Raw genomic sequence first — 27,959 nt, forward strand, 5'->3', positions numbered from 1 at the left:
GTTAAATATTTCTTAAGCTAGTTTAAAGCATAAACTGTAGATATAAAAGTTTTACTTGCTATTTGCTAATCATTTAATTTCTGTATTAAAATCTGAAATGGAAAATGTTAATAGGTACAAAGCAAAAAAAAACCCCACCAAAACCCTATCTTTTTGGTACAGCAAATTGAAAAGGTTCTGTATGTGTTTCTGTTGCAATTCATTTGGAACTAGGAAGCTTAATATTTTAAATGGCTCTGGAATTATGAAACTATGAATGTGTATACATACGTGTATTTTCTTCTTCTTTTTAAAGGCCACCTAGACCAAGCACCCCAGACCTTTCTAAGGCAAGGGGTTCCCCTGCAACTTCCAGTCTTATTGTGCAAGGACAGATTAAACAAGGTAAAATTAAATCTAGTATAAGTAATTGACATGACATTTCAGCTCTAGAAACTGAGGAGGCATAGCTAATGTATAATCATAACATTTTGTTTGTCTCAGATTGTTAAAGAAAGAAAAGTTGTTATATTCCAGATGTAAATATGGATAATTAAGATGTCAGTTAAAAATAAATCAGATTTATTTAGAAATTGATAAATGAGTGTATTTCACATAATTTTATTGTACTGTCTTTGGCCTAATTTTTATGCATTAGGGGCACCTTAACTTGACAATGCTAGTGCCTTAATTGTGTGTGTCTTGAGTCTATAAGTTATACACCTATTTTTTAACTACATTACAAACGTTTACATTCATATTTCCCTACTGTAGCTATTCTTTTGTCATTTGCCGGTAGCTCATGCATTACAATCCACGATGGAAATTCTTCCTCTTTTTATTCAATCATTATATACTTTAACTTTTGTCTGTAGCTTTATTTTTTATGGGTTAGAAGAAAGATTGAGTTTTTCTTCCTTTATTTTCTTTTATATTCATTTTAAGACTCACAAGTGAGCTAATCAGAGTTGGTGGGTGGGGGGAAGAATCAGTTCTGCTTAGAGAAATTTCCTTTAGGTTAAAGGTTAATGCCGTTCTCTCATAGAATGTGGTAGCAGTGAAAAAGTGAGCAAGAGATGGAACCGTGAAGTTTCTGCTTGTAATGGTGACTTTGTAGGATTTTTTTTTTTTAAGGTTTTAGAGAGTCAGTGACCGTTCTGTAAGTTAGATGAACAGACCTCCAACTTCACATCTGCAGTTTTCCTCTTTCCTAGAACAAGTCCTCTTACCTCTTAGCCGATCGTTCGCACTTAGTCTAATATCCTTAAATGGTGTGTTTGGTTTTTAGTTTGGGGCACTCTGTGTTGGCTTCTCATTATGGAACATAAGCTCCCCTGACTCTCTTTGCTACTGCAGCCCGTTATTTCCAGCCCCATGCGGTCACCCCTCTTATTTCCTTTTCCTCTCATCAAACCTTTATGCTCATTTCATAATACTTCATATTGTTCTGTAAGAGTTTTAATTAGACAGCTTTTTATACTTATGTATGTGTGAAATGCACACAGAAAAGTGCCCAGACATGAATATGCAGCTCAGTGAGTTTTACAAACCAGACACTTGTAACTCCATCCTTGGACAAGAAACAACATTGCCAGCACTCCGGAAGCTGCTGCATGCTCCCTCCCAATCAGTGTACCTTCCTCTTCCAGAGGTAACTACCGTCTTGACTTGTAACGGAATTACTTACTTGCGTTCCATTATGGCTGTACAACCTAAGTTCAAATCCCTAAACACTGTGATTTAGTTTTGCCTGTATTTTGAATTTTATATGAATTCAGTCATCTGCTGCTGCTACTGCTGCTGCTAAGTCGCTTCAGTCATGTCCGACTCTGTGCGACCCCATAGACGGCAGCCCACCAGGCTCCGCCGTCCCTGGAATTCTCCAGGCAAGAACACTGGAGTGGGTTGCCATTGCCTTCTCCAATGCATGAAAGTGAAAGGTGAAAGTGAAGTCACTGAGTCATGTCCAACTCCTAGCGACCCCATGGACTGCAGCCTACCAGGCTCCTCTGTCCATGGGATTTTCCAGGCAAGAGTACTGGAGTGGGGTGCCATTGCCTTCCCCAAATTCAGTCATCATGGAGTATGTATTCTGTGTCTGGCTGCTTTTGTGAGATTTATCAGTGTTCTTGCCTGTGACTATGTTCTGTTTATTTTCATTGTTTTATTGCTGGATAGTATTCTGATGAATGAATAGAACACAACTCTTTCATCCATTTTTTTGGTCAGTAGATATCTGGATTATACCGAGTGTTTGGTTTTGGTAAACAATTCTGCTATGAACATTCTTGTATTCAGACCTTAGTAAGCTTGTCTGCTGCATATGTAGCTAGAAGTGGAGTTTCTGCATAGATTTATCTTCAGCTTTAGTTGTAGAGAATGCTAACATCTTTTCCTATGAAAGACAGATATACATCCATCAAACCAGCTCAGGGAGAAAAGCTGGAAAATGTGGATCAATGAAATGAGACCCCTCATACGTAGTGGGTGAGATATCCGAGCCAGTGCTTAATACTTCCCGTGGTTCCACTTTGGCCGTTTTGGTTTGGCGAGTATATCTAATATGTCACTATTTTTCATTCCTGGTTACTGTTTTGTGTATTCTAAGAAATTGCCCTGATATTCCTTTGCTCATATGAGGATATTCTTCTCTGTTTTCTTTTAGAAGCTGTCTTACTTTACCATTCTCGTTTAGATCTACAATCTGCCTAGACTTTAATTTTGTGTATTATATGAAGCAAGGGGTCCTATTTTATTTTACTTCCACGATGATCCCAAACTTGTATAGCATGATTTATTAAAGAGATGATTCTTCCCCCACTGCTTTGCAGTGCCATCTTTGTCATAAATAAAGTGTGTTTATATATGTGGTTTGTTTCTGAGCTGTTGGAGCGCATTGATTTGTTTGTGTATCTTTGTGCCTTAATTACAGTGGCTCTGTAATAAGACAATATTTAATAGATCAAGTCTTCCTTCCTATTCTTAAATAATATCTTGGCTGTTCTTGTCCCTTTGAATTTCAGTATAAACTTTAGAACCTTTTTATTGTTCTCACAAAGACCTATTTTAACTTTAGTTTTATTGACTTTGTAGATCATTTTTATAGGAGAATTATTATCTTAATGGGATTCACTCCTTTAATCCATCAACTCGGTATATCTCTACATTTATTTAGGTTTTATTCAGCTATCATAACTCTTGTATATAGTTTTCTATGTAGAGGTCTTATATTTCTTTTGTTAGATTTATTCCTTGTTATTAGATTTTAAAAATATTTTTGTAACTGATAATAAATAGCTTTATTTTCTGTCCCTCTGATATAGAAATGCAGCTGATTTTTGTATATTGACCGTGTATCAAAGCATCTTGCAAAATTCAACCTATTAAGGTAGTACATTTCTGTAGGTTCTTTTGATCACATGGAAAATCATACGGAACAACTTCTTTATTCCCAGTATCAAAGGGAGAACTTTTAAGCTTCCATGATTATGATACTTCCTATATGCTTTTATAGATAGCTTAAAAATTAGTTCTACTGTTCCTTTGCTAAGTGTTTATCACCAGTGTATGTTGGGTTCCTTTTTATCATTTATTTGCTTACTTCTGGATGTGTTGAGTCCTCACTGAGGCGTGAAGGCTCTTCTCTGCTCGGGGCGTGCGGGGGCTGCCCCCTAGTGGCGCTGCGTGGGCTTCTCCCTGCAGTGGCTGCTCTTGCTGGAAGCAGGAGCTGTAGGCGTGCGGGCTTCAGGAGTTGTGCAATGTGGGCCCGGTAGTCTCGGCTCCCAGGCTCTAGAGCGCAGGCTCAGCAGTTGTGGTGCACAGACTTAGTAGTCACTCCATGGCGCGTGGGATCCTCCTGCACCAGGGACTGAACCAGTGTCCATTGCGTTGCAAGGCAGGTTCTTCACCACTGAGTCACCACGGATGCCCTGGTTATTACTAATTTTAAGAACTTTAAAAAAATTGATGATTATTTACTGATTTTTCAGCCCTTATTCCTTTAGAATGTATGCCCAAAATCATGTCATCTGTAATAAAGACCATTTTATTTGTTTTTAATTGGTATGCATTTTATTTTTCTTACTTTATCGCACAGGTTAACATAAAGATGTCGAAGTAGAACTGACATCCTTGCTTCATTACCAATCTTAGGGATAAAACATGTTAGCTGTAAGTTTTTCTTAGCTGAGCTGAATAGTTCCCTCCCATTCCTAGTTTGCAGGGATTTTAAAATTATGAATGAATGTTAGATTTTGTCACATGATTTTTCTGCATTTGTTGAAATTATCAAATGAATTTTCTCTTTCATTTTCTTAATAAGTACAAAAACATTGACTTCTGAGTATTTAAAAAACCTTGCAATTCTGGGGAAGGTCACACTTGGTCATGATAAATTATGCTTTTTATAGATTATTGGATATAATTTGCTAAAATTTTGTTAAGAGTTTTTATGTTAACGGTCATGAGGGATTTGGGGTCTAGAGTTTTCATTTCAATAATCATTTCTTCAGTTTTGATAACAGTATAGTGCTGATCTCACAGAATGACAAAGAATATTACCCTCTTTGCTTTGCTATTTTTGGGGGGGAGGGGATGGGCATGTGTAAAATCGATACTGTTGTGTTTTTTGTTTTTTGTTTTTTTACTTCTTTGATCTATTTTACCAGTGAAAGAATGGCATAGAGTTTTCTTTAGGAATAGATTCTTAACTACAAATTTAAATGCTTAGAGCTATTTAGGATTTTTTTTTTTAATTCATCTTAGGTGAACTTTGATGATTGTTGTTATTGTTCAATCACTAAGTCATGTCCGACTCTTTGCGACCCCGTGAACTAGAGCACGCCAGGCTTCCCTGTCCTTCATCATCTTCTGGAGTTTACTCAAATTCATGTCCATTAATTTGGTGATGCCATCCAACCATCTCAACCTCTGTCGCTTCCTTTTCCTCCTGCCCTCAGTCTTTCCCAGTATCAGGGTTTTTCCAGTAAGTTGGCTCTTCACATCAGTTGGTCAAAGTATTGGAGCTTCAGTTTCAGCAGCACTCCTTCCAATGAATATTCAAACTTGATTTGCTTTAGGATGGACTGGTTTCATCTCCTTGCTGTCCAGGGGACTCTCAAGAGTTCTCCAGCACCGAGCGCTCAGCCTTCTTTACGGTCCAACGCTCACGTCCATACAAGGCCACTGGAAACACCATAGCCTTGACTAGATGGACTTGGCAGCAAAGTGAGGTCTCTGCTTTTTAGTAGCTGTCTAGGTTTGTCATAGCTTTTCTTCCAAGGAGCAAGTGTCTTTTAATTTCATGGCTGCGGTCACTGTCCACGGTGATTTTGGAGCCCAAGAAATAGTCTTCCACCGTTTCCACTTTTCCTCATCTGTTTGCCATCAAGTGATGGGACCAGATGCCATGATCTTAGTTTTTGAATGTTGAGTTTTAAGCCAGCTTTTCCACTCTTCTCTTTCAACCTTCATCAAGAGGCTCTTTAGTTCCTCTTCACTTTCTGCCAGCAGAGTGGTATTATCTGCGTATCTGAGATTGTTGATATTTTTCCTGTCAATCTTGATTCCAGCTTGTGAGTCATGCAGCCTGGCATCTTGCATAATGTACTCTGCATATAAGTTAAATAAGCAGGGTGACAATATATAACCTTGACATACTCCTTTCCTAGTTTTGAACCACATATTGTTCTTTGTCTGGTTCTAACATAGGAAGTTGGTGTCAAATTTATTGGCCAAAAGTGATTTAACATTCTCTTATTTTCCTTTCAATGTCATATCTGTAGGATTTGAAATGGCATCCTCTATTATTCATAATTTGTGTTTTTTTCTCCTTTTCTCCCTGGTTAGTCTGTCTAGTAACTTAGCAGTTTTATAGTTCTTAGTCAGCTTTTGGTTCTTCAGTTTTTATTGTTTTTCTCTTTTTTATTTCATTTGTTTTTGCTTTGCTTGCTATGCTTTCATTTCTTTTGCTTTAAATTTGCTTGTAATTTTTAGTTTAAGTAGAGCCTGAGGTTGTTGACACAGAGCTTTTCTTCTTTTCTGTGTAGGCGGTCAGCACTGTTCATTTACCCCCAAGCGCAACTTTAGATGCGTTGCACATATTTTGGTATGTTGTCCTTTTAAGTTTTCTTTTTTTTTTTTCACTTTTACCCATGAGTAATTTATTGTTCAAACGCATCAATTCTTTGGCGCTCAGCCTTCCTCAAAGTCCAACTCTCACATCCATACATGACTACTGGAAAAACCAGAGCCTTGACTAGACGGACCGTAGTGGGCAAAGCAATATCTCTGCTTTTGAATATGCTATCTAGGTTGGTCATAACTTTTCTTCCAAGGAGTAAGCGTCTTTTAATTTCATGGCTGCAGTCACCATCTGCAGTGATTTTAGAGCCCCCCAAAATAAAGTCTGACACTGTTTCCACTGTTTCCCCATCTATTTCCCATGAAGTGATGGGACCGGATGCCATGATTTTCGTTTTCTGAATGTTGAGCTTTAAGCCAACTTTTTCACTCTCCTCTTTCACTTTCACTGTGGTGTTGGAGAAGACTCTTGAGAGTCCGTTGGACTGCAAGGAGATCCAAAGAGCCCATTCTGAAGGAGATCAGCCCTGGGATTTCTTTGGAAGGAATGATGCTAAAGCTGAAACTCCAGTACTTTGGCCACCTCATGCGAAGAGTTGACTCATTGGAAAAGACTCTGATGCTGGGAGGGATTGGGGGCAGGTGGAGAAGGGGACGACAGAGGATGAAATGGCTGGATGGCATCACTGACTCCATGGACGTGAGTCTGAATGAACTCCTGGAGTTGGTGATGGACAGAGAAGCCTGGCGTGCTGCAGTTCATGGGGTTGCAAAGAGTCGGACATGACTGAGCGACTGAACTGAACTGAACTGAATTTATTGTTAAATTTATGAACATTCAGAAAACGAAGATCATGGCATCTGGTCCCATCACTTCATGGGAAATAGATGGCAAAACAGTGGAAACAGTATCAGACTTTATTTTGGGGGGCTCCGAAATCACTGCAGATGGTGACTGCAGCCATGAAATTAAAAGATGCTTACTCCTTGGAAAAAAAGTTATGACCAACCTAGATAGCATATTGAAAAGCAGAGACATTACTTTGCCAACTAAGGTCCATCTAGTCAAGGCTCTGGTTTTTCCAGTAGTCATGAATGGATGTGAGAGTTGGACTGTGAAGAAAGCTGAGCGCCAAAGAATTGATGCTTTTGAACTGTGGTGTCGGAGAAGACTCTTGAGAGTCCTTTGGACTGCAAGGAGATCCAACCAACCCATTCTGAAGGAGGTCAGCCCTGGGATTTCTTTGGAAGGAATGATGCTGAAGCTGAAACTCCAGTACTTTGGCCACCTCATGCGAAGAGTTGACTCATTGGAAAAGACCCTGATGCTGGGAGGGATTGGGGGCAGGAGGAGAAGGGGACGACAGAGGATGAGATGGCTGGATGGCATCATGGACTCGATGGGCATGAGTCTGAGTGAACTCCGGGAGTTGGTGATGGACAGGGAGGCCCTGCGTGCTGCAATTCATGGGGTCGCAAAGAGTTGGACACCACTGAGTGATTGAACTGAACTGAACTGAACTGATGAACATTTGGGAACTTTCCAAAGATCTTTCTGCTCTTGACTGCTAATTTATGGTCAGATAACTTACTTTTGTATGGTTTGAATTCTTTGAATATTAAGGCTTGTTTCATGGCCCTAATTATGGTCTTTCTTGGTCAGTATACTGCATATACTTCAGAGTACTGTGTGTTCTGCTCTGCTGGGTGGAGTGTTTCATAAAAATGTCAGGTCACATTGTTTGAGAGTGTTCAAGTGGAGCATACGTTAGCTGATTTTTCTGTCTACTTGGCTCTGTTCTTCAGATAAGGTATTGAAGTCTGAGGCAGTTGTGCATTTGTTTATTCCTCCTTGCATTTCTATCAGGTTTTGCTTGATATATTTTGAAGCTCTCTTTATTGGGTGCATAAACCTTTCGAATTGTTACTTCTTTTGATTAATGATGCATTTTATATACTTCTCCACATTGTGGTATTGAATTTACCCACCCGGATAGAATGAGGATTTTAAAGTTGGAATGCTTTCATGTTGCTCCTCTCAGAAAAGTCTTGAGTTTTGAGAGAAGAACTAAAGTTTTGTGAAGAAGATACTAAAAATTGTCTTTTTTACAGCATTTACTTAAGATGATTGATTTAGAAATTTCCATTTGGAGTAGCACAGATGAGTTGTCTTATAAGGTGAATGGAGGTTAACAATCTGTACTGAAACTTGCATCATAAAATACTTTAGGATGGCATTATAAAACTCACTTTCTATTTGAATATTGAAATGTAATATTTCTTTAATAAATATTTGTTAGGCACTTTTTTTTCCAAACAACTCTATTTGGTGTATAGAGAGATTAGTCTGATGTATCTTGTCTTGAATAGTTTGTGTCCCTCTGGAAGATAACCCACGAACATAAATAACCAATATATATTACAAAGTGGTGGTAGAGATAAAGGGCTTTGATTCTTTGACTGCTCTGCAGCAGAGTTTTATATAGTCTCATCATTCTACTCTGACTCCTTTCAGTTTGGTTTTCTTTCAAACATGTTTCCTCTTTCCTTATGTCCCCCCACTACCCACCGACTCCTCCTGTAGCCACACTGACTCACACTCTTTTTTCAAGTTGGATTGCAAACAGGAATATGCTTCTTTTTTATAAAATGTTACTTTATGTTGCTTAATACTTGTTCAGCTCCAAAATAATCTATATGGAATAAAGGGAATTTGGGTCTGAGAATAAAGATGATATAAAGAGTTTTGCTGACCTAATTTCTCATAAACAGTATCAGGGTATGCCATGGGCAAATAATTTCTTCACAAAAAGTTTATTTTGTCTAGCAGTTTGCTTGTTAATTCAGTGTTTTCCAATAATTAACATTTACTGACAGTCATGTACTTTCTGATGTAGTATTTATTAGATACTTGATTTTGCAGTTTATAAAACATCTCACTTGAGAAAGGGATCAGAGATGTCAAACAACTGAATTTTTGTTCAGGGTCCCACCTTCCGGAATCTGCCCATGGCTTTAGGCTTCTCTGTGTTCTTACACATTGTACTTCTCTTTATCAGCTCAATAATCTCTTGGCAAAAGTCTTTGGTCTTCGTCTCTAGTGCTTATCTCGATTGTGACCCTTTCTTTATGTTAGTAGTTACATCTCTACTCAAGGGTAGGGGTAGAGGCAAGTCTAGGTAACATAAAGGTTTAAAGTTATGCTCCGACTTCCCTGGTTGCTCAGTGTTAAAAGAATCTAACTTACAATTCAGGGATCGACATGGGGTTGATCCCTGGTCCAGGAAGATTCCAGATAAGCCCGCATGCTGCAACTAAGACCTGATGCAGCCAAATAAATTAAAAAGCTGAAACAAACAAAATGATTTAAAGTTATGGTACATTGTTTGCAATTTTATTTTTCAGAAGTGCATTCACTTTAGGTCTTCTAAACTTGGAACAGGTAGCTGTTGTTTAGTTATAATCAATAGTTACCATCCTCTTCTAGCATCTGCAGCAAAAACCTTGGAGTAAATATTGTATATTAGGCTAACGAACTGACCTGTGAAACCCTTAAAACTTGGTGTTTAAATGTATGTACCGTTAAAAAAGTGCTGCAGCTACAGTTTAAGTGCAGAAACTCTTAATTCGGGTCTGCTTTGGAAACTCAGAGGTCAGGGACATTTTTTCTTTTTTGTTCAATGAGTTATCTATCATAAGTACCTCACATAGTGGCTGGTACATAAAAAGAGTTCAGTAAATATTTGTTGAATGAATGAATCTGTAGATACCTACTCCTTATGCTTTTAGAGTCAATGTGTCAGTCACTGGGAGCTGAGGCTATAAGGGTTGACACAAGATCCCCACCTTCGAGGAGTTTATATATGGTGGAGGAGATCTACATATATGATTTTAGTTGACTGCTTATTTGCTTTTCCTCCAGACTCTGACTACTTGGAGAGCAACATCTTGGTCTAATCTTTCTAAGTTTTTTGTAAGCTTAGCCCAGTACCTGGCATGGGATAAGCGCTGATTACATTAATCCAATGAAAAGATTTTAATAGCCTTCATATATCTAATTCAAGTTAGTGTTTACATTATAATTTTATCTTTCACTATAATAAACTCTCTCTGCTTGGTTTCTTTCTGTCTTGCTCATTTATTTATTTTGGATGTTAGTAATGGAGGAGACCTTTTACAGAAGGTTGTCTTGTTTTGTTTTTGACTCTGGTTGAAGTCGTATGCCAACGTAAAAGTACCCCTCCGTCTGAACTTACTCCCATTCTGATGTAATCCAGTGGTGATCTAGAGGCTAAGCAGTGTCACTGTATGTTTCAGACATTATCAGCACTTCTGTATTTTGCCTTGATGCGTGTCTGTCTGAGTACCATCTTGGGTTAGTTACTCATTCCGCTTTAGGTCCTTATCCTTTCTACTGCCTGGAGCTTTGTGTTCCCTTGGAGCCTTCAGCTATTTGTGCTCTCGTACAGTGTTTTAAGGATATCCTTTTTTTTTTTTTTTCTTATGGTGTTTGATTAATGATTTATCCTAATGCTTCATGTTGATTTAAAAGATGACGGGAACTCCTGTCTGCCGAAGATAAAAGTGTAGACATAAGAGTTTATAAAAAGGCAGATGTTGCTCTAAGATCTCTATATTAGATAGCATACCCACTATGGAAGGCCTTTCTATTAAGTTCGTGGCAATTGACTCTATTTTCTCATTTCTAATTTTTTCATGTTTTCTTCTGGCTTCCCAGGTGGCTCAGTGGTAAAACATGGGTTCAGTCCCTGGGTTGGGAGGATCCCCTGGAGGAGGAAATGGCAACCCACTCCAGTATTCTTGCCTGGGAAATCCCATGGACAGAGGAGCCTGGTGGACTACAGTCCATGGGGGCGCGAAAGATCTGGACACGACTTAGTGACTAAGCAACAAGAGCAGAATGTTTTCTTCGCTTCTTCTCAAAGCTTCATGATTCTCAGGCAGCACTGCTTTAGATAAAGTGATTTACTGTTAAATAATTTTCTTTGTAATTTTAGTGTTTATCTTTGGAAACTTTCTTTTTTCGCATCGCATGTGGTTTTCTGCACCTTCTCCGTTTTCTTTTCATTCTCCTTCTGAAAATCATCCTGAGAGGGCTGTTCATGCCCATCTGCTGGCGGGTAATGAGATTTAGAGCAACATACAGAGAGCACTCGCTGCCCAAAGCGTGTCCACTTTCTCTCCTACGTAGACTTTTAATACCACAACGGCGGTTGGGAAAGAGGGAGCTTAGATTCAGATTTCAAACAAAGACTCGAGTGGACCTGTTGACAAACAGAAACCGTGGCTGTTGGCATAGTGAGTACTTCTGTACACGCCGTGTAAGGGGCGGGCCCAGCCTGCGTTTGCGCATGCGTGTTGTCGCGGGCTTCCCTTCGTCTGTCTTTTCATGTGAGAGTAAGCGCTTGTGAAGAGGCTCTTAGCTGCAACAAGGCTTAGCTTTCCCAGGCAAGAAGAGAGAACTCGTGTCAGTTCTGTTGCCATTTTGAAGCTGTGCTGTGACTTTTCTCCTTGTGTTTTACTGGTCCTTAATAAGAGAAGCAAACTGGTAGTTGACAGGGCAGCTTTTCCAAGAAATTAATTGCTTGCTTATGTTTTATGGTACAAATTTTTGATATTCAGTGCCATACATAACTTATTCAAGTTTATTATATGTTGTTAAATCTTGAGCTTTTTATTGTGGTAATGGTACTTATTTATTCTAATTTCTATTGCTGGTTTTTCTATATGTGAACAGTTTTAAAAGCCCTAATAGAGTTTAATTTCAATATTCTCAGTGAATTGTGAAAACAGTTCTAGATTCTGTAGTTTCAGTTATGAGGTAGTCTGAGTAGAGTATTTTTTGATGATGATGCAGAGACTTTTAAAGCATAGTAATTCTGATTCCTTGATTTCTATTACAGTTGCTTTTTAATTTTCAGTGTCCACAGAATTTATTAAAGGAAAGTGTAAATGGCTTTCTCTATATGCAGTATCACTTAAACAGGACTCCAAAATTATCATACTCAGAGCATTTGTTTATTTCTCTTATTAAAAGTAAAGTTATATGCATTGAGCATTATTCTGTTAAGATATATTCTAGCAGTTTTGCCAGTAGCATTTCTAGTTTCCTTTAGACTTGTGATTTAGGGAAAACATTCTAGTTTAATCCCACTTCTTATTTGACCTAGCTAGGGGAATGATCACTCAGTCCTAAACTTTGGTTTATTTGTATTGAATTTTCTCACCTTCCCATTCCCGTGTCCTTTCAGAATTAATGATAAAGTCAGATAAAGTTAATACAGTCTTTTCAGGGATAACAATTATTTCTCCTTTATTTAAAGTGTGATTATTGAAAAGCCTCATGTATTGGAAACCACCAGAGGAACTTGCTCAACAATTTTGGTGGCATGAAAGCTAACACCTAGAAATTACTCCTTGCTGCCAAAGACTTACCAGCTTTTTGCATGGGGAAGTGAATAATTTGTAGGCCATAATTACTGAATTTGTAATTGCTTTTAAAAAAGAAAAACTATTCAATAGAATATATAGAAATATTGGGGATTTCCTTCCAAGATTAAAATAGAATTCTTAGGTTTTATTGCAGGTGGATTCTTGACCAGCTGAGCCACAGGGAAGCCCTATGAAATATACAATTGAGAGTAATTCTAGTCCTTTCATAAGCATAAATGATAAGGTACTTGGAATTTCATAAGGAATAGAAAACAGATCTATTAGAATAGAAATAATTTCCCAGATAAAACTTTCGTGTATGCAACAGGGACTTCCTGGGGCTTGTAGAGTTGGATTTTCTGCTTTTATTTCTGCTCACATGCTTTGATTCTCCTGTTTACCTCACACGTGCCTGATTGACATTATGATGCATTCGTGTGGAAATTATGAAAAGTTGTTTTCATGCAGCTGTCCTGTAGTTACAAAAGAACTTCACTGCATGAAAAGCAAACATATCATTCGGCAGACAATGTGTAATCTGTTCAGGAGCCCAAACCTATTGCTGTTCAATGACAGAAGAAAGGAGAGGGATTAATTTGAAGATGCTTGTGCATGACATATGGTAATTTCTCCATAGGAAGGAAGTGTCAAATGGTGACCTCTAAATCTTAACATTGACCTCCAGTTGTAGAATGTGTGTGCCATACGGTCCTTTTGCTTTTCATGTGATAATTTAAGCTGAACCTTTTCCTGGTAGCGTAACTTTTTTGGGGTGGGTAGGGGTTGTTTCATCTATTCTATAAAGATGATAACATTTTAGACTAAAAAGCATTCATATCATATTTTTTAAACTCTGAAGAGTGGAGCTATGTTAGGAGTCTTCCAATAAGAGTTAGGCATATTTGACTTAGAATTGCTATAGTTTACAAGTTGGTATCATTTAAATTGAGTTTTTACATATTAAGTGTAGAAAATTGATATGATCTCAGTGAATGTTGGTTTGAGAGATTAAAAAATAGTTTAGACATAGCTTTAGAAAATAAATTATTAGAAAAAATATAATTGACAATATGTAAACCAAAATAAATTTTTCATTATGTGATACATTTTAAAAATTGAATTACATTTTTGACGATTCTTAGTATGTCTGTCGTCATTTTCTCTTGTAGCCTTAGTTATTTTAGAACTGTTTTTTGTATTAGGTGACACATCATTCAACTATAAATAGCTTTTGGTTTGAATTACGCTGTGATTGCTATTCAATAAAATGTATGATTTTACTGCCATGATCTTTAATAATCATACCTTTCTGTTTAAAACATCATTTTTCAGTTCTACATTTATTATATCTACATTTATTATATTTTGCCCACTTTGTTTTTCATTCTTCACTAATACTGAGCTTTTTTCCAGAAACCGTTGTATCTCAATTCTCTCCTCTTTATTTCTTCTGTTTTCCTCTGCAAGTGGCTGCACCTGTCGTTTCCGCTCGGTCTGAGGCTGATCAGTCTGGCTCTGACCCTGCTTCCACTCCTGCTTTACATTCCTGTTTCTTAGTAAATGAAGGTATTCTCTCTCAACTTTCTAACAACTTTCTTCCAATTCTGTGCTTTATTCTAATATGACATGTCTTTTTTACCGAGTTTATACATTCATCTGCTTTGTTATGTATGAGATCCTAAGTTTCCATTTTCTAACTTGTTTCGCTAATGCCAATAAGGGTCTGTTATAGAAAGGTAATGTGATTCCTGGCTGGTAGAAGCTGTGTTTCCTGTAATCTAGAGTGCTGTTAAAGAAGTGCAAAGATGCTAATCTTTGATATGAAGTTAGGCATGAAGAAGGGGATTGGTCTCCATGATGGGGTTTGCCCTGTGTTGTCTGGTGTTAGAGCTAATTATTTTACTTTCCTTGTATTATTACTCAGTGCCAGACAGACTTTGTTCTCTGTACACAGCATGTGCCCTGGTTAGAGGGGAAAGAAAGTATTTTTGGAGCTCTGAGAATGTGAATGTAATCCACAAACATTTATTCCCCAAGAGCCATGGAGGATCGTGTATTCTAATTGGAAGCTTGGTGGAATTTGTGAGCTCTGAGTTATATCCTCTCTCTTCATTCTGGGTTCAATCTTCACCAGTTTGTATGATATAAAAATGAATAAATTTATAGAATCTCATATGTAACCCAGGATGATTCTGACTCTTCAGTAAAAGCAATGATACTAGTCTATTCAAACGGAAGGAAAGATACAGTATCTACAAGGTACAGAATCCGTGTTCTAAGTACCATTTCTTTGGGAAAAAAGCATGGAAACTTAAAAGTAGAACTCTTTTTTTGTTGTTGTTTGTTTTGTTTCCCCATCATAGACCTGTACTAAGGTTGTATGTGAAGGCTGGATTTTAGCAACAATAATTAGGGCCATATTTATTAAGCTGTTGTAAAAGGTAGAGACTTGTTAATTCAAAAATAAGCTACTGACTTTGGACCATGGTGAGAATCATCTTCATATTAAAGTTTGGTTCATCAATATACTTCATACCTTCATGAGATATTAAACTTAGAAGCTTAGGTAGTTATTTTTTTATATATATACCTATGTATGCATATGTGTGTATATATATTCCTCTGTTGAAAATAAATTGTAATCTAAAATGTATGTGTTTATTACCTTTAATTAATATAAGTATATATTCTCGGTTGTTGAGAATTTCCTTACTGAAAGGATTCATGTTTACATAGGTGCCTTCCCACATACCCCCGATCCTGTCTCTTTCTTGCAGTTTTCACCCCCTTTTTAACAATCCCAATAATCATTTTGAATTTTATGGCTTTTGTTGTTGCAGTTTAAGAATACTATAGCTTAGATTATTTCAAAACGCTGATTTGCTAAAATTCTATATTTACAGGTAACTCTCCTTGTAATATGGGCACCTTTAAAATAGGGTGGAAATGATTGTTTGAGACTGTCTGGATACTAGTACTTTTAAATACGGTAGTGGTTTCCATTGTTTCTTGTGTCAATTTCCATATTATAGAATTTTGGAAAAAATGACTTTTATTCCCATAGGTTAGTGTTGATGATACTTAAAATTTTACAAATTTTAGATTAAGTTTTTATCTTGGAGGATATAGGAATTCATTTTTTTCCTCTCAAAATTGCTGTTACTTACTTTAGTTACCACTGTGGCTAAACTTCTGTTTCATTTTGTAAGAAAAGGGATCAGTAAGTACCTTAACTAAAGACCTTCTGACAGAGAAGGGAAGACATCTCTGCTGACTGAAAGGATGGTAGCACCAGATGGCCAGACCTTAAGTGACATGAACCTGTCTGTGGCTGTCTGTGTGAATGCCCTTTTAACTGTCTGTAGGTTCAGAACTAGAGCTCTAGCTCAGCTCTAAACCTGAACATAATGTCTTATTTTAGAGAGGCTGTTTACAAAGGTGTTTTCCTTGTAGAGTTTGTATACACTTTGGAGAAGGCAATGGCACCCCACTCCAGTACTCTTGCCTGGAAAATCCCATGGATGGAGGAGGCTGGTGGGCTACAGTCCATGGCCTCGCTAAGAGTCGGGCACGACTGAGCGACTTCACTTTCACTATTTACTTTACTTACCGTGGAAATTTATTTATTAATTTTTTTTAAACTTTGAGAGTTCTTAGAGCTATAATTAGAGATGACATAGATTTAAAGGTGAGATGCATTTGTTATGTCTTTGCACAAAATATCTAATAATAAATTGAAATCATAACATAATTGAGCAGGTCTGCCCTTTTTGGTTTAGGTTTGGTATACTTGCATATAGAAAAATATGTGAACTAGGAAATATGCAAGTGTTTGTAATTGGTTACATTTTAACAGGATGGAGTCAGTTGGCTGCCATGCATTGCGTTATGCTGCCAGATCTGCTGGGATTGGACAAGTTCAGGCCCCCGCTTCTAGAGATGCTGGCTCGGAGATGGCAAGATCGATGCTTGGAGGTAATGTTGCGGTGATACGGATAGAAAATGAAAACATTTAAAAGGCACTAGACAAGTATAAATTTGAAGCAAAAATGTTGTTTATCTAGCTTCTTGTCACCTGTTTGTTATGTGATAGAAAATATGGATCCAGTGATTCTAAAAAGGAATGTTTCAGTTTGTCTATATGTTTCCTTTTTTTTTAATCCAGTGAATATTTGATAAAACTTTTATATACTTGTGGAATAATTTTTTAAGTGTTGATTTCTATATAGATCATACACATATATGCACACAGACACTACATATAATCCACCTCTCCACAAATCACAGTTTCAGGTATTAATAGAATCACATCCATCAAATTCTAAGTGAATAACCACAGTCCAGTGGAAGGTCCTGTGTTATAAGAGAAGGGGAAGGTCTCTGAAATTAGAAGAGACCTGGGTTTAAGTATCAGTTCTGCCAATTATTAACTTTGTGACCCTGGGCGATTTACTTAACCTATTTGAAGCTCATTTGTAAAGTAGGGATAATAATCTGTTCCTCACGGGATTGCTGTCAGGATCAAATGAGATAATGCAAGTAGAACAGTTAAGGACAGAGCTTGACACATGGGTAGAAGCTCAGTAAATGGTAGCTGTTATTTTGTATTGATAGACTTATATGATATTAGATATGGCTCAGAATATAATATCACCAGAGACTTGGAAATGTTTTCTGGGGATTTTGTTTCTTATAGCATTTGAGCATAGCTATAGCAGTTCATGCCAGTCAGGACTTTTGTCTCTTTCCTGATCTCCGTTCCCTCACCTCCAAGTAGAATTGTAGCATGCTGAAATCTCCAGTTTTGCATTTAAATCGTGTTTGAATTCACTTCTGAAGTTAGTTATAATGAAAACCAATTTTTATTTTAATTCTTAACAGACCCTACTGAATTATCTTTTCAGTTGTGAATAGTTAATGAGTTGATTGGTACATAACCTAGCAGTTGCCTGGTGTCACTGAACCGATGCCTGTGACACTTTGGCCAAAATAAAGCAAAACTAAAGTCAAACTGTGAAGTAAAAGTGTTTGCCACATTGAAAGAAAAATTGAGATAATACAATGTTGAAAAATAGCTTTCTTTTATAGAGCTAATGCCATTTCACAGGAATTTATTTCCTTGCTTGTTAAAAGCATATTGTTTAAGCCTGTCTTAGGTATATGTGAATTGTGTTAAACATACGTGTTTGTTTGTGTAAACAATACCTATTTAGCATTATAATAGAAATCCAATAGACAGTTGTGTGAAACATACATGTTTGTTTGTGTAAATAGTACCTATTTAGCATTATAATAGAAAGAAATCCACTAGACAAGGTTACATTTCTTCAACAGTTAATATTTCTAACTGACGTTTTTAAACAATGTTTATATGAAAATTAAAAAAATTGAAAGTGCCAAATTAAAAGTACAAGAATATTTTTGTGCAAGCTTCGGAAAATGAAGTTTTAAGACAAAACTAATTAAGTGTTCAAACATCGTTCTATTAATGTTAAGGTATTTCCCCACTCCAGTATTCTTGCCTGGAAAATCCCATGGATGGAGAAGCCTGGCAGGCTGCAGTCCATGGGGTCACTAAGAGTCAGACACGACTGAGCGACTTCACTTTCACTTTTCACTTTCATGCATTAGAGAAGGAAATGGCAACCCACTCGAGTGTTCTTGACTGGAGAATTCTAGGGACGGGAGCTTGGTGGGCTGCCCTCTATGAGGTCGCACAGAGTCAGACACGACTGAAGTGACTTAGCAGTAGCATTTTTTTTTTTTAAGTTTTTATTTTTTGATGAGATATAGCCAGTTAACAATGTTGTGATAGTTTCATGTACAGCAAAGGGACTCAGCCTTACATATACATATATCCTGTGTTAAAAGCGTATTTAAGTGAGATAATTAATTGAAATATCTTTGATTTGCTTGATTCCAATTTATTCTACTTTATTAGCACTACAACACACTTCAGTGTAGTGTTTCCCATGTAAATAAATGCGGTTTGTGTGTTTTCTAGCTTTCTTTCATTATGAACTTGCTAATGTTGACACACCTCACCCACTGATCTGCTTCCTTTTTTTGCACTTGGGTCTGTGGTTTTAGGTCAGAGAAGCTGCACAAGCCCTGCTTCTAGCTGAACTGAGAAGAATTGAGCAGGCGGGACGGAAGGAGGCCATTGATACCTGGGCTCCTTACTTACCTCAGTACATGGACCACGTCATATCACGTAAGAGCTCATTCTTTGCTGCAGAGCTATTCATGTATGTGTAGGGAAGTACCAAGACTCACAATTCTGCTTGCTACTACCTCAACAAAAGTGAATCATGGACCTTCAGGTGAAAACAGGGATCCTCAAGTCCTGCTCATTCATTTTCTGAATCCTTAAAGTTTGGAGTTTTTTTTTTTTTTAAAGCGAAAAATTATGTAAATACAGAAATATTCACCTTATAAAGTTGAATGACCCCTTATAAAGTTAATCCTTAATTGAAAATTCTACCCTGTTTAACACTAGCATCTATTTCTGCCCATTTTGTTATAATAATTGTGGATACCAACTTGTTAGATATTGATCTGATAGTATGCAAGTGCAAATACGAGGCAGATCCTTTCTAAGCAGAAGCTGAAGTTGTGAATGCTTAAGAATCATCTGGTAGATTTAGACCAGTGTTCTATGGGAAAAGAGAAAATTAGCAAGGATTTCGACTGAAAATTCTCAAAAGAGTGTAATATTAATGGATTAGGAAAGGTCTTGGGAAAAATTGTTGAAATTCTGAAATAGTTTTTGTAAAATTTTTGCAGTCAGACTTCCCTGGTGGCCCCGTGGTAAGGACTCCACCTTGCAAAGCAGGGAATGCTGGTTCGATCCCTGGTACAAGAAGATTACACATGTCGTGGGGCAGCTAAGCCACGAGCCTCATTGTGTGGCTAACACCTGACAAACCAAATAAATAAATGAATATTTAAAAAAAAACAACATTGCAATCATGCTGCTAGGTCAGAAGTGCACTGAAGAAAAGTTATAGTGGGCTATGATAATTTTTTTCTTATTAGGAAAAGTATCCTTCATCCTCAGCTCATCATTTAATCCATTCTTTATTCTCCTTAAGAAGAATTCAAAATTAAAATGTTTAACCTGTTATATTGTGTGTAAGATAAAATAGATCAGTTTCACTCTTTTTTTTTTTTTTTTTTTTTAATGACAAAGTCTCAATGAAACTTTGAAAAAAGCTTTTTTACTGTGAAAATTTGTCCTGGGCTTCAGGTGCTTTCCTTTTAAGTGGCCTTATGTCAATACCAGTTATTGTTGATGAGATACTCATTGTACATGTCAGGACAGATAGTATATGATTGTATAAGACAGACAATAAAAACAGAATTTGAAAAGGATTGTAATTGTTATATCTGGTGTGACTCTACCAGATGTTTGCCAGTGGTGACTATACTGGTTGATTAAGTGTGTGAGCTTGGACACTTGACCCTTTCTGCCTCAATTTTGTCACAGATTAAATGAAGATGATATAGTAAGACTTTATGGGATAATTTGAGTATGTAATGAGTGTATCTTGGATAAGCACAGGGAACTGTACCTAAGCCATTATAAGCTCTATATTTTTGTTAAATAAATACATTTATAATCTATAAAAGTACAAATATATACCTCACATATAACCAGAACATCACACATGAACAACTCTTGTTAAATTCTTTAATCTTTTATTTTATTTACATAAATGATACAGACTTTTTACTGAGAGAGTGTTGATTTTTATTGGCTTACTGGGAATTTTTCTGTTTTAATAAAAAGAAGTAAAAATCCCAGGGCCTTTAGGCAATGGACTCTATATAATGTATTAGTTTTAAAGTTCTTATTTAAATATATATAGGTTAAAAACCTGTAGAATACTTTAAAAATTGGGATGAAAGCAGTCTGGCACAGTGCTCTTTGTTCAGTAATTTATAGCTATTAACTTATAATATTCCAGAAAATAGAATTATCTCTTCAGCTCATCATAAACCGTATTGAATATAAGATCCTGAAATTTAAGGACAAACTATGAATATAGTACTGTAAAGTAGATTGAAGGTGAAACTAAATAGCAAATTGCTAGAGATCCTTTTAAAAGGAGAACAATGTAGAAATTAGGAAATACTGAGAAACATTTTCAAGAAATCTTTATTTATAAAAGACTAATACGGAATGGGAGATGGATTACAGAAGAATAACGAAATGGGAAGCTGTTATAGAAGGGGTTATGGGGCCCAGACCTGAATGCAGATACGGTAGGAATAAAAGGCAATTCTAACCCTTAATTACAGACTGCATATAAGTCTAAGAAAAACATTAGAGGTTAGTACAGGCTCATGACCGTTTGGCTAGAGAAATGCCATTAGCAGTGGTGGTGGATGCTGTTTTATTTTATCTTTCCTGGAAAGAAGAGAGTGGTTCTAATACTTGTTTAATACATACAAGCTAGATTGTTCTTGTGTCAAATTTAAACCTTTCCATTTATGTAAATAGAAGACCTTGGTACTTAGTAACAGCATTTAGGAGTACTTTATAAATTAACTGAATGCTGACTTACTTAAAACTTTAATATTGTCATTTACTATAAAATTGTATTTTTAGTGAAAGAATAAACAAACATGCATTCTACATGTAACTAAAACATCTCACACTTACAACTCCTGCTATAGTAATCTATTCTGGAACTTTTACATTGACTGAGTGTAAAATTAGTTTTAGTTTGCTTTCCCGAGAGCTTTCTGTTTTAATAAAAGGATTTCAAGCTAAAGGAGTGGGGATTCTGAACGTGTGAAAGGAGAAGAAAGCATACAACAAATGAGGAATGGCCACACAGGGCTGTTGAGCAGATTTGCTGTCCGAAGGGATCAAAAGGTTACGGAGCCAGCTGGTGGACAGCCCACACCTGCCATAGACGTGCTCCTGGTGAAATTGCCCTGCCATTGTCATTAATGGGTGAGGAAATGAGGGTTGTGGCAAGTTACAGCGGAAAGCAGTCTTTTCGAAACCTAAACCCTCTTTCCAGCATAGAAATCTATTGAATCACTAAAGTAGGTAAAATGTTAAGCAATACATCTGGTAAATATACCACACATCAAATATTTTCTTATAATTGAATCAGCCAAGCATTCAAACATATGCAATAATGGCCTAAGCACTTTTGGCAGCTTCTAAGTTATGACTGAGCTTGGTCATAATTTGGAGTTGTGATAGCTAAACAGTCGCTCTCTGTTAGATATTTGTCTGAAACTCAGGAACTGCTTTTAGCTGAAGAGCAGAAGGTTACCCTGGGCTGATGGACCCTGATGCCCTTCCTTTTAGAGATCTGGAGTCCAGGGCTAGTCACTTCAAGCGGGAAGGAACTTGTCCTGACTCCGCACTCGGTAGATGATTGAGCTGTGACTTAGATGACAGCTCAGCTCAACTGGTCATCACTGACTGGGGTCTTCTGGAGTTCTATTTAGGTACATTCGGCAATAAGAGCCTTTTGCAGGTTTGTCTGAGAGTCTGAGGAAAGCAGTGGGCCAGAAGCCAGTTTCTTAGAACTGCCGAGGGCAGTGAAGGAGGCACGTGTGCAAAGCGTGCAGCGCACACGCCGTACCTGCGGCGAATGCGCGTTGGCTGCCCCTTCCTTTCCTGGTATCGGTATAGTTTCGTTCTCCTCATTATCACCACCTCAGAACTCACTCTAATTCATATTGCCCTGGAGTTCTGGATGGGAGACTGGGAGTCACTGGGGAGGAAAAAGGAAAAAAGTGCTCTGCCTTAACTGAAAATCCGGTTCACAAGTTTCTATAAAATCCAAGTCCTAATTGAGTGACAGGAGAATGTTGCTTCTGATAATGGAGCTGTGTTTGGAATCTGTTAGGGAACATTTTATCCCATACAGCAATGCAAGCAGGGTATAACCTTCTAAAATGCTGTTTTTAAAAAATGATATTTACTTATTTGCTGTTTATTTATTTTTGACTGTCCTGGGTCTCGGTCGCTGAGGGCTTTTTCTCTAGTTGTGGAGAGCGGGGGCTGCTCTCGTTGAGGTGGGTGGGCTTCTCATCGCAGAGGCTTCTCGTCGCAGAGGCTTCTCGTTGGGGGGTGTGGGTCCTAGGCGCGTGGGCTTCGGTAGTTGTGGCTCTTGGGCTTGAGGTCCAGGCTCAGTAGTTGTGACTGGGCTTAGTTGCTTCTCCACCTGTGGAATGTTCCTGGACCAGGGATTGAACCCATGTCCCCTGCGTTGGCAGGTGGATTCTTTAGCGTTGCACTACCCGGGGAGCCCCGCGTGTAAACTTTTGATACCTACTTTCTGATGGAAAAATAGAGGATGAGTGCACTAGGATTCTTACTTTGGTAACGGGACCAGAAATAGAAATACTGCATATATTTTTGTGATAGTAACGTAAATATTGCAAGTATTAATATTTTTGAGTTATCACTCTTCTCTTTCTTTTTTAAAGTGTTTTGAAACATCTAAAAAAAGTTCTGCTGATTATTCTTACTAAGGACAGATTTCTGTTATTTTGTGAAACTGTTATATTATGATGCAGGTGAAGATAAAATGGTATGAATTGTCTCAGATTTATTTTGAAGGGAAAATACCTTGTTGCATCTAATTTTATGTATTTCTTATTTGTGACATTCTACATGTAGCATTCTGATAACTGACTTTTATTTTTCATGAGGTCAAGCACCTGCTAGTTTATGAAATACACCCACACTTGCCCTTCGTTCGGGCAGTGACTGCTCTGGGGTAAATGCTGATGGTTCCTGATCTCCTTTGGCCTGTGAAGCAGGCTGACCTTACAGGGTATAAGGTCACAAGTGTAATTATTTCTCATCCGTTGTGTTCTGCTTACTCACCGTGGCTCATCACTTCTTTTAATTTCAGGAACATTAGACATAAAAGTTACGACCATTATATAAATCAAAATCTTTTCCAAAGAGGGTGCTATTGTAATTTTATGCAGTTATGGCCGGTGTAGTATTAATTTGCAAATTTATCATCTCAGATATTGATAGAAGGATGTGTAACACATCGTGCTTAATATGTATTGATGTCATCAGAAAGAACAATCCTTTGTTCTTATTGAGCCCCTGCCTTTTTAGCTTCCTTTTGTGTTAAGGTTACCAGGGTTAGGCTCGTCTTTTTATCCCCCTTGGAAACAGAATAGGATTTCTTTGTTCCATGAAAGACACTCCTAGTAAATGTTTGGGGTTTGACTGTCAACAAGCCACACTCTAGTACCTATTTTTACCTGGAATTGCAGTCACGTTTCTGATGATTATAAAGTAGTGGTCATTCTGAGCACAAATGTGGATGGACCATCAATATACAAGAAGGTAAGATGAAACCATATATTACAGAGGTACTGGACAACTCTATTGTAGCTAGAAAAATAATTTAAATAATTAGTGCATTCTTGGTAGGCAGATATTTTCAGGGTTTGCTGGTGGGGAAAGAATGGGGAAAAGGATAGGGATGGGTTTGCTAAATATGATTTAAATGAATCTTTCCACCCCTCCCCTGCCCCTGCTGCTGCTGCTAAGTCGCTTTAGTCGTGTCCGACTCTGTGCGACCCCATAGACGGCAGCCCACCAGGTTCCCCCATCCCTGGGATTCTCAAGGCAAGAACACTGGAGTGGGTTGCCATTTCCTTTCCTTCTGTTTGCTTTATGTCTCAGCTGTTTAGAATTCTCTAAGAATCTTCTTAGGAATGATTTCTAGATAACTGAAGGTTTCAAAATCACTAGATGCTCAGATTCTAAAAAAAGAAAAAAATTAATTGTTTGTGATGAAATACTTTAAAATGTTTTTGGCTTAGTGAACATTTTCTTGGTAGCCAGGATTATTGTTTTGGCCCAGGTTGTAAAATGATCACCATTTGCTTATTGAAGAGAGTGGACTTACCTGAACATAAGCACCCAGACTGCTATGCCTTTTGCATTTTGTATTCTATTTTTAAAAATATTTTTCTTTCTCCTCTTTTGATCGTCTAGTAATTGGTACCCGGTTTTATTACTATTGTGCTGTTTTTATCTCACCCCTAGTAGCTTTACCATTTCCAGAGTTCTGAGGTGTACAGAATCCAGGTTACCAAACTCACTTCAGCTCAATTTAGAATAAGAGTAAACTGCCTGAGAATAAGGTCTCTCCAATGAACCCCTCCCCCCAAGTTTTAGTGTGAGTACTTTGTGGGGTCTCCCACCCAGGGAGTGGGGTCTCACTTTCTGCCCACTAGACTGCTTTCTCAGGTCTTCTGTGCCATTCTCCATATACTGTCTTTTGGGGAAATATATTCTAATTAAAATTGGGGAAAGATAGGGGAAATCATTTGGTTGTTCATGAAGAAGTAATAATTCTAAAAAGACCCCTTTTGTAATTAATGTCTGTTTTGTAAATCAGCTGAAACTGAAGCATGAGCTCTCCCGGGTTGGAAATGATTGCACATTGTGATTAGAAAGGGAGAGTAGTAATTATGCCTAAGTGATGTGCATGAAAAGTACTTCATGTTCGGTGGGAATTCCTGTATTGTGAGGCAGAGAGGGTTTGTCTTAAGACAAACTGTATTACGCACAGTGCCGTGTGGTTGTAAGGTGGCTATGTGCAGTGGTTTCAGTGAGACCTGAGGGATTTGTTTCTCTTTCTTCTTCCAGAGTGCCAGAGCTGTTGAGCTTAATTTTAAGTACTTTAGACTGATCATGCATTTAACAGCATTAAACTGTTCTCCTTATCTATATTTGGCTACTCACCAAAGAGAATAACAGAGAAATTTCTTCTTAATTGGTCACAGCTATACAGGATAATCCTTTCATTTCTTATGACTCGAGTTCTTTGACTTAATATTTAAATTTAAATATTACTATTTAATATTTTGGGTGATTTTCCTACATCATTTGAACACATTTTGGAAATTGGAGTAGTAAAGTGGTAAATTAAAAATGAAAGCATTGTTGGATCGACTGGTTGTTTAGACCTTACTGCTGAAGCAGTAAGCAATAAACAGAAAGCTCTGTTACTGAGTAAGGCTGGGGTTAGGCGTGCCATGGGATGAAGCTTGGTCAAGTCCTCTGTAAAAGAGGCTCCTGCAGTGTAGCCAGCAGTCTGGGTTCAGGCTGTCAGTAGGAGCCTGGTGACAGTTAACAAGTATGTTAAATGTAGAGCGAAACAGGGAGTGGAGCAGACGGAAATTCAGTGGTTTGTTCCTTGGTGGACAGTGAGGAAGTCAGGGGATTCCATCCAGCCTAGGGCTCCTTGCCTCCTTCCTTCTCAAATATTCCAGACAGGGAATCCTGGTTATCCACTGGCTTCTGTGGAAAAGCTTCCAGAGTGGAAAGGATTTGAAGTAATTTTAGCCATTTTCTCATGCCCCCTCCTTTTCCTCTTGGAGCAGTCTCCTGTTCTTCCTCCCTTCAGGACAGTTCTGCTGGAGTTGTAGTCAGTGGTAAGGCCCTTGCGAGGTACAGCTGCCTTTCTTTGAGGAGTTTGTATACTTCCTACCTGTTTTAAGAAGTTGAAGGTCCTTAAGCCTGTGCAGATGACTTGTAAAAGAAAAACTCAGCCAACCAGTGACACACTGTTGTACCAAAGCAGTGTTGAAATGGAAATGCCTCCTATACCTTGAGCGGAGGTTCTAGTGGCCTTTGCTGTAATAAATGACCTAATCTTAGTTGTTCTGAAGACTATGATATTGATTTGTGCCATTAGTCTCTTGCTGATTTGCTGAAGAACAAAATTGTGTAATGCTAATGGAAATAAAGTCCTTTACAAAACACTGCACATGAATCCTGGAGCATGTCTTTGTAATAGAACAAGTGTCCAGTAAGTTTTTGAGTATGAATTTTCTTTAGTACAGCTTTTTCAGTACAGATACTTAGAGTCCTGCTTAACTTGCTTTTATGGGGCAAACAGCTGAATTGGTGATTTTGTGATGTTTTAAATCTTAAGATACTGAATACGCATGAACAGATCCAACCTGGATGGGATGTGAGATGTTTACACTTTTACAACATATTTCTAATTTTATTATCACTTTATATTGACTAGATATTATGTATAATTACATTGTTTCTATTATTTTAGGTCAAAGCCTTGCTATGATCCTTATGAGACAGAGTAGATCTTATAGTTTGGAAGGAAAACAGTGAAGTTATTATAAGAAAATCATATGAACCTATTTTACCTGTAATATTTATATTGTAATGGCAAATGGTCAATATTGTTCTAGTGTTGTTTGTAAATTCTGGGATTAAAATGATCAAATTATGCTAAAATATTTTTTGCCTAATTCTCTCTCCTTCCTGTTCTCTGCTTTTTTGGGGAAGAATGGTATTTTATTTTTCTTGGTAATATTGTCCCAATTAGTACATATTACTGTCTTTTTATAAAGCAGATTTTGATACAATAAGTATATTAAATGTGTTTTAATATTTATAAATGGTTTCACTGTGCATGACATTTGCAGACTTGGTTAATATTTTAGCACCTCTAGTACATAGACATAAAGAAAAAAATTTGTTTTATTGGTTTGAGCACCCGAATTGACCCCAGCAAGATTGAGATTGATCTGGTTTCTTCCAGCCTGTTAAATGCCAATCCAGTCATCTGTAACAGTACTTAGTATTTTTGTAATTTTTCTATACATATTTTCTGTGTTTGTTCTGTGAAACTTACCCATCACTTGAAGAGATTGTCCTTGCTGGATTTAGAGATGAAAGCAACCACCTACTTTATTGCTTTTTGTTTTAAAAAATTGTTTCTGCAGTTCTTGTCAGTGCTATAACCATTCTTATCAAAGGCCTTTGCATTTCACTAGGAAAGGATGATGAGACAGACTTATATTTGAAATGTGTACGTGGACTAAAGAACACTCCGCTTTGGGGAAGAAAATGTAGGAGGAAGGATGGGTCTCACTGAATATTTCCTGATTTTTTAAGAAATGTGTTTAAACTACATCCCTCTGATAATTAAACATCATTAAACAAGTATTAAACAAGTTCCGGCATAGTTTGTGGATACAGACAGAAATTGTGGCCCGTTTTTGAGGTATTTTTCCATCTCAGGCATGAAGTGAAGAAGGCTTTTTCTTTACTCTTTAATGGATGGCTGGCAGGTCTTACTCAGATCTTATTTTGTTGTTTCATTTTGTTTTGATTTTCGCTTCCTTTTTTTTCTCCTAAAGCAAGGGTGAGTCTTTAAAACAAAGAATACCAAAGTCAGAGGAGCTGAACTAGGAGTTAATCTCTGAAGCTGGGTGATGGGCAGAGGAGTAGGCATTTACAGTCTCAATCTAGAGCGTCAGGGAGCTTTTCTTAAAGTGCTTGCATAAGGTTAAAAGTGACCACACAATCTTGGGTGTAACCTATTTTAAGGTACGCTTGGGGTTCTGCAACCATCCCAAGCTCTCCCATATAGAATTTGGATGGGCACTTGGAACCAGAAGCC

At 37.5% G+C, this 27,959-nt stretch overlaps 1 protein-coding gene across 8 annotated transcripts in view; it reads left to right on the forward strand.

Moving 5' to 3' along the window:
* WDR7 (WD repeat domain 7) overlaps nucleotides 1–27,959 on the forward strand; it is a 355,172-nt gene that overhangs the window by 103,782 nt on the left and 223,431 nt on the right. For 5 of the 8 annotated variants that reach the window (XM_060405557.1, XM_060405556.1, XM_042239237.2 and 2 more), the window contains 3 exons: nucleotides 296–384; nucleotides 16,370–16,488; nucleotides 18,604–18,727. In XM_060405557.1, coding sequence (XP_060261540.1) covers nucleotides 296–384; nucleotides 16,370–16,488; nucleotides 18,604–18,727 — 332 coding nt within the window. Of the gene's footprint in view, nucleotides 1–295; nucleotides 385–13,980; nucleotides 14,080–16,369; nucleotides 16,489–18,603; nucleotides 18,728–27,959 lie in introns of all 8 variants that reach the window. The other 3 variants (XM_060405554.1, XM_060405555.1, XM_027960762.3) reach the window with 1 other exon arrangement.

This window comes from Ovis aries, chromosome 23, assembly GCF_016772045.2.
Source record: "Ovis aries strain OAR_USU_Benz2616 breed Rambouillet chromosome 23, ARS-UI_Ramb_v3.0, whole genome shotgun sequence".
NCBI classification, from domain to species: domain Eukaryota; kingdom Metazoa; phylum Chordata; class Mammalia; order Artiodactyla; family Bovidae; genus Ovis; species Ovis aries.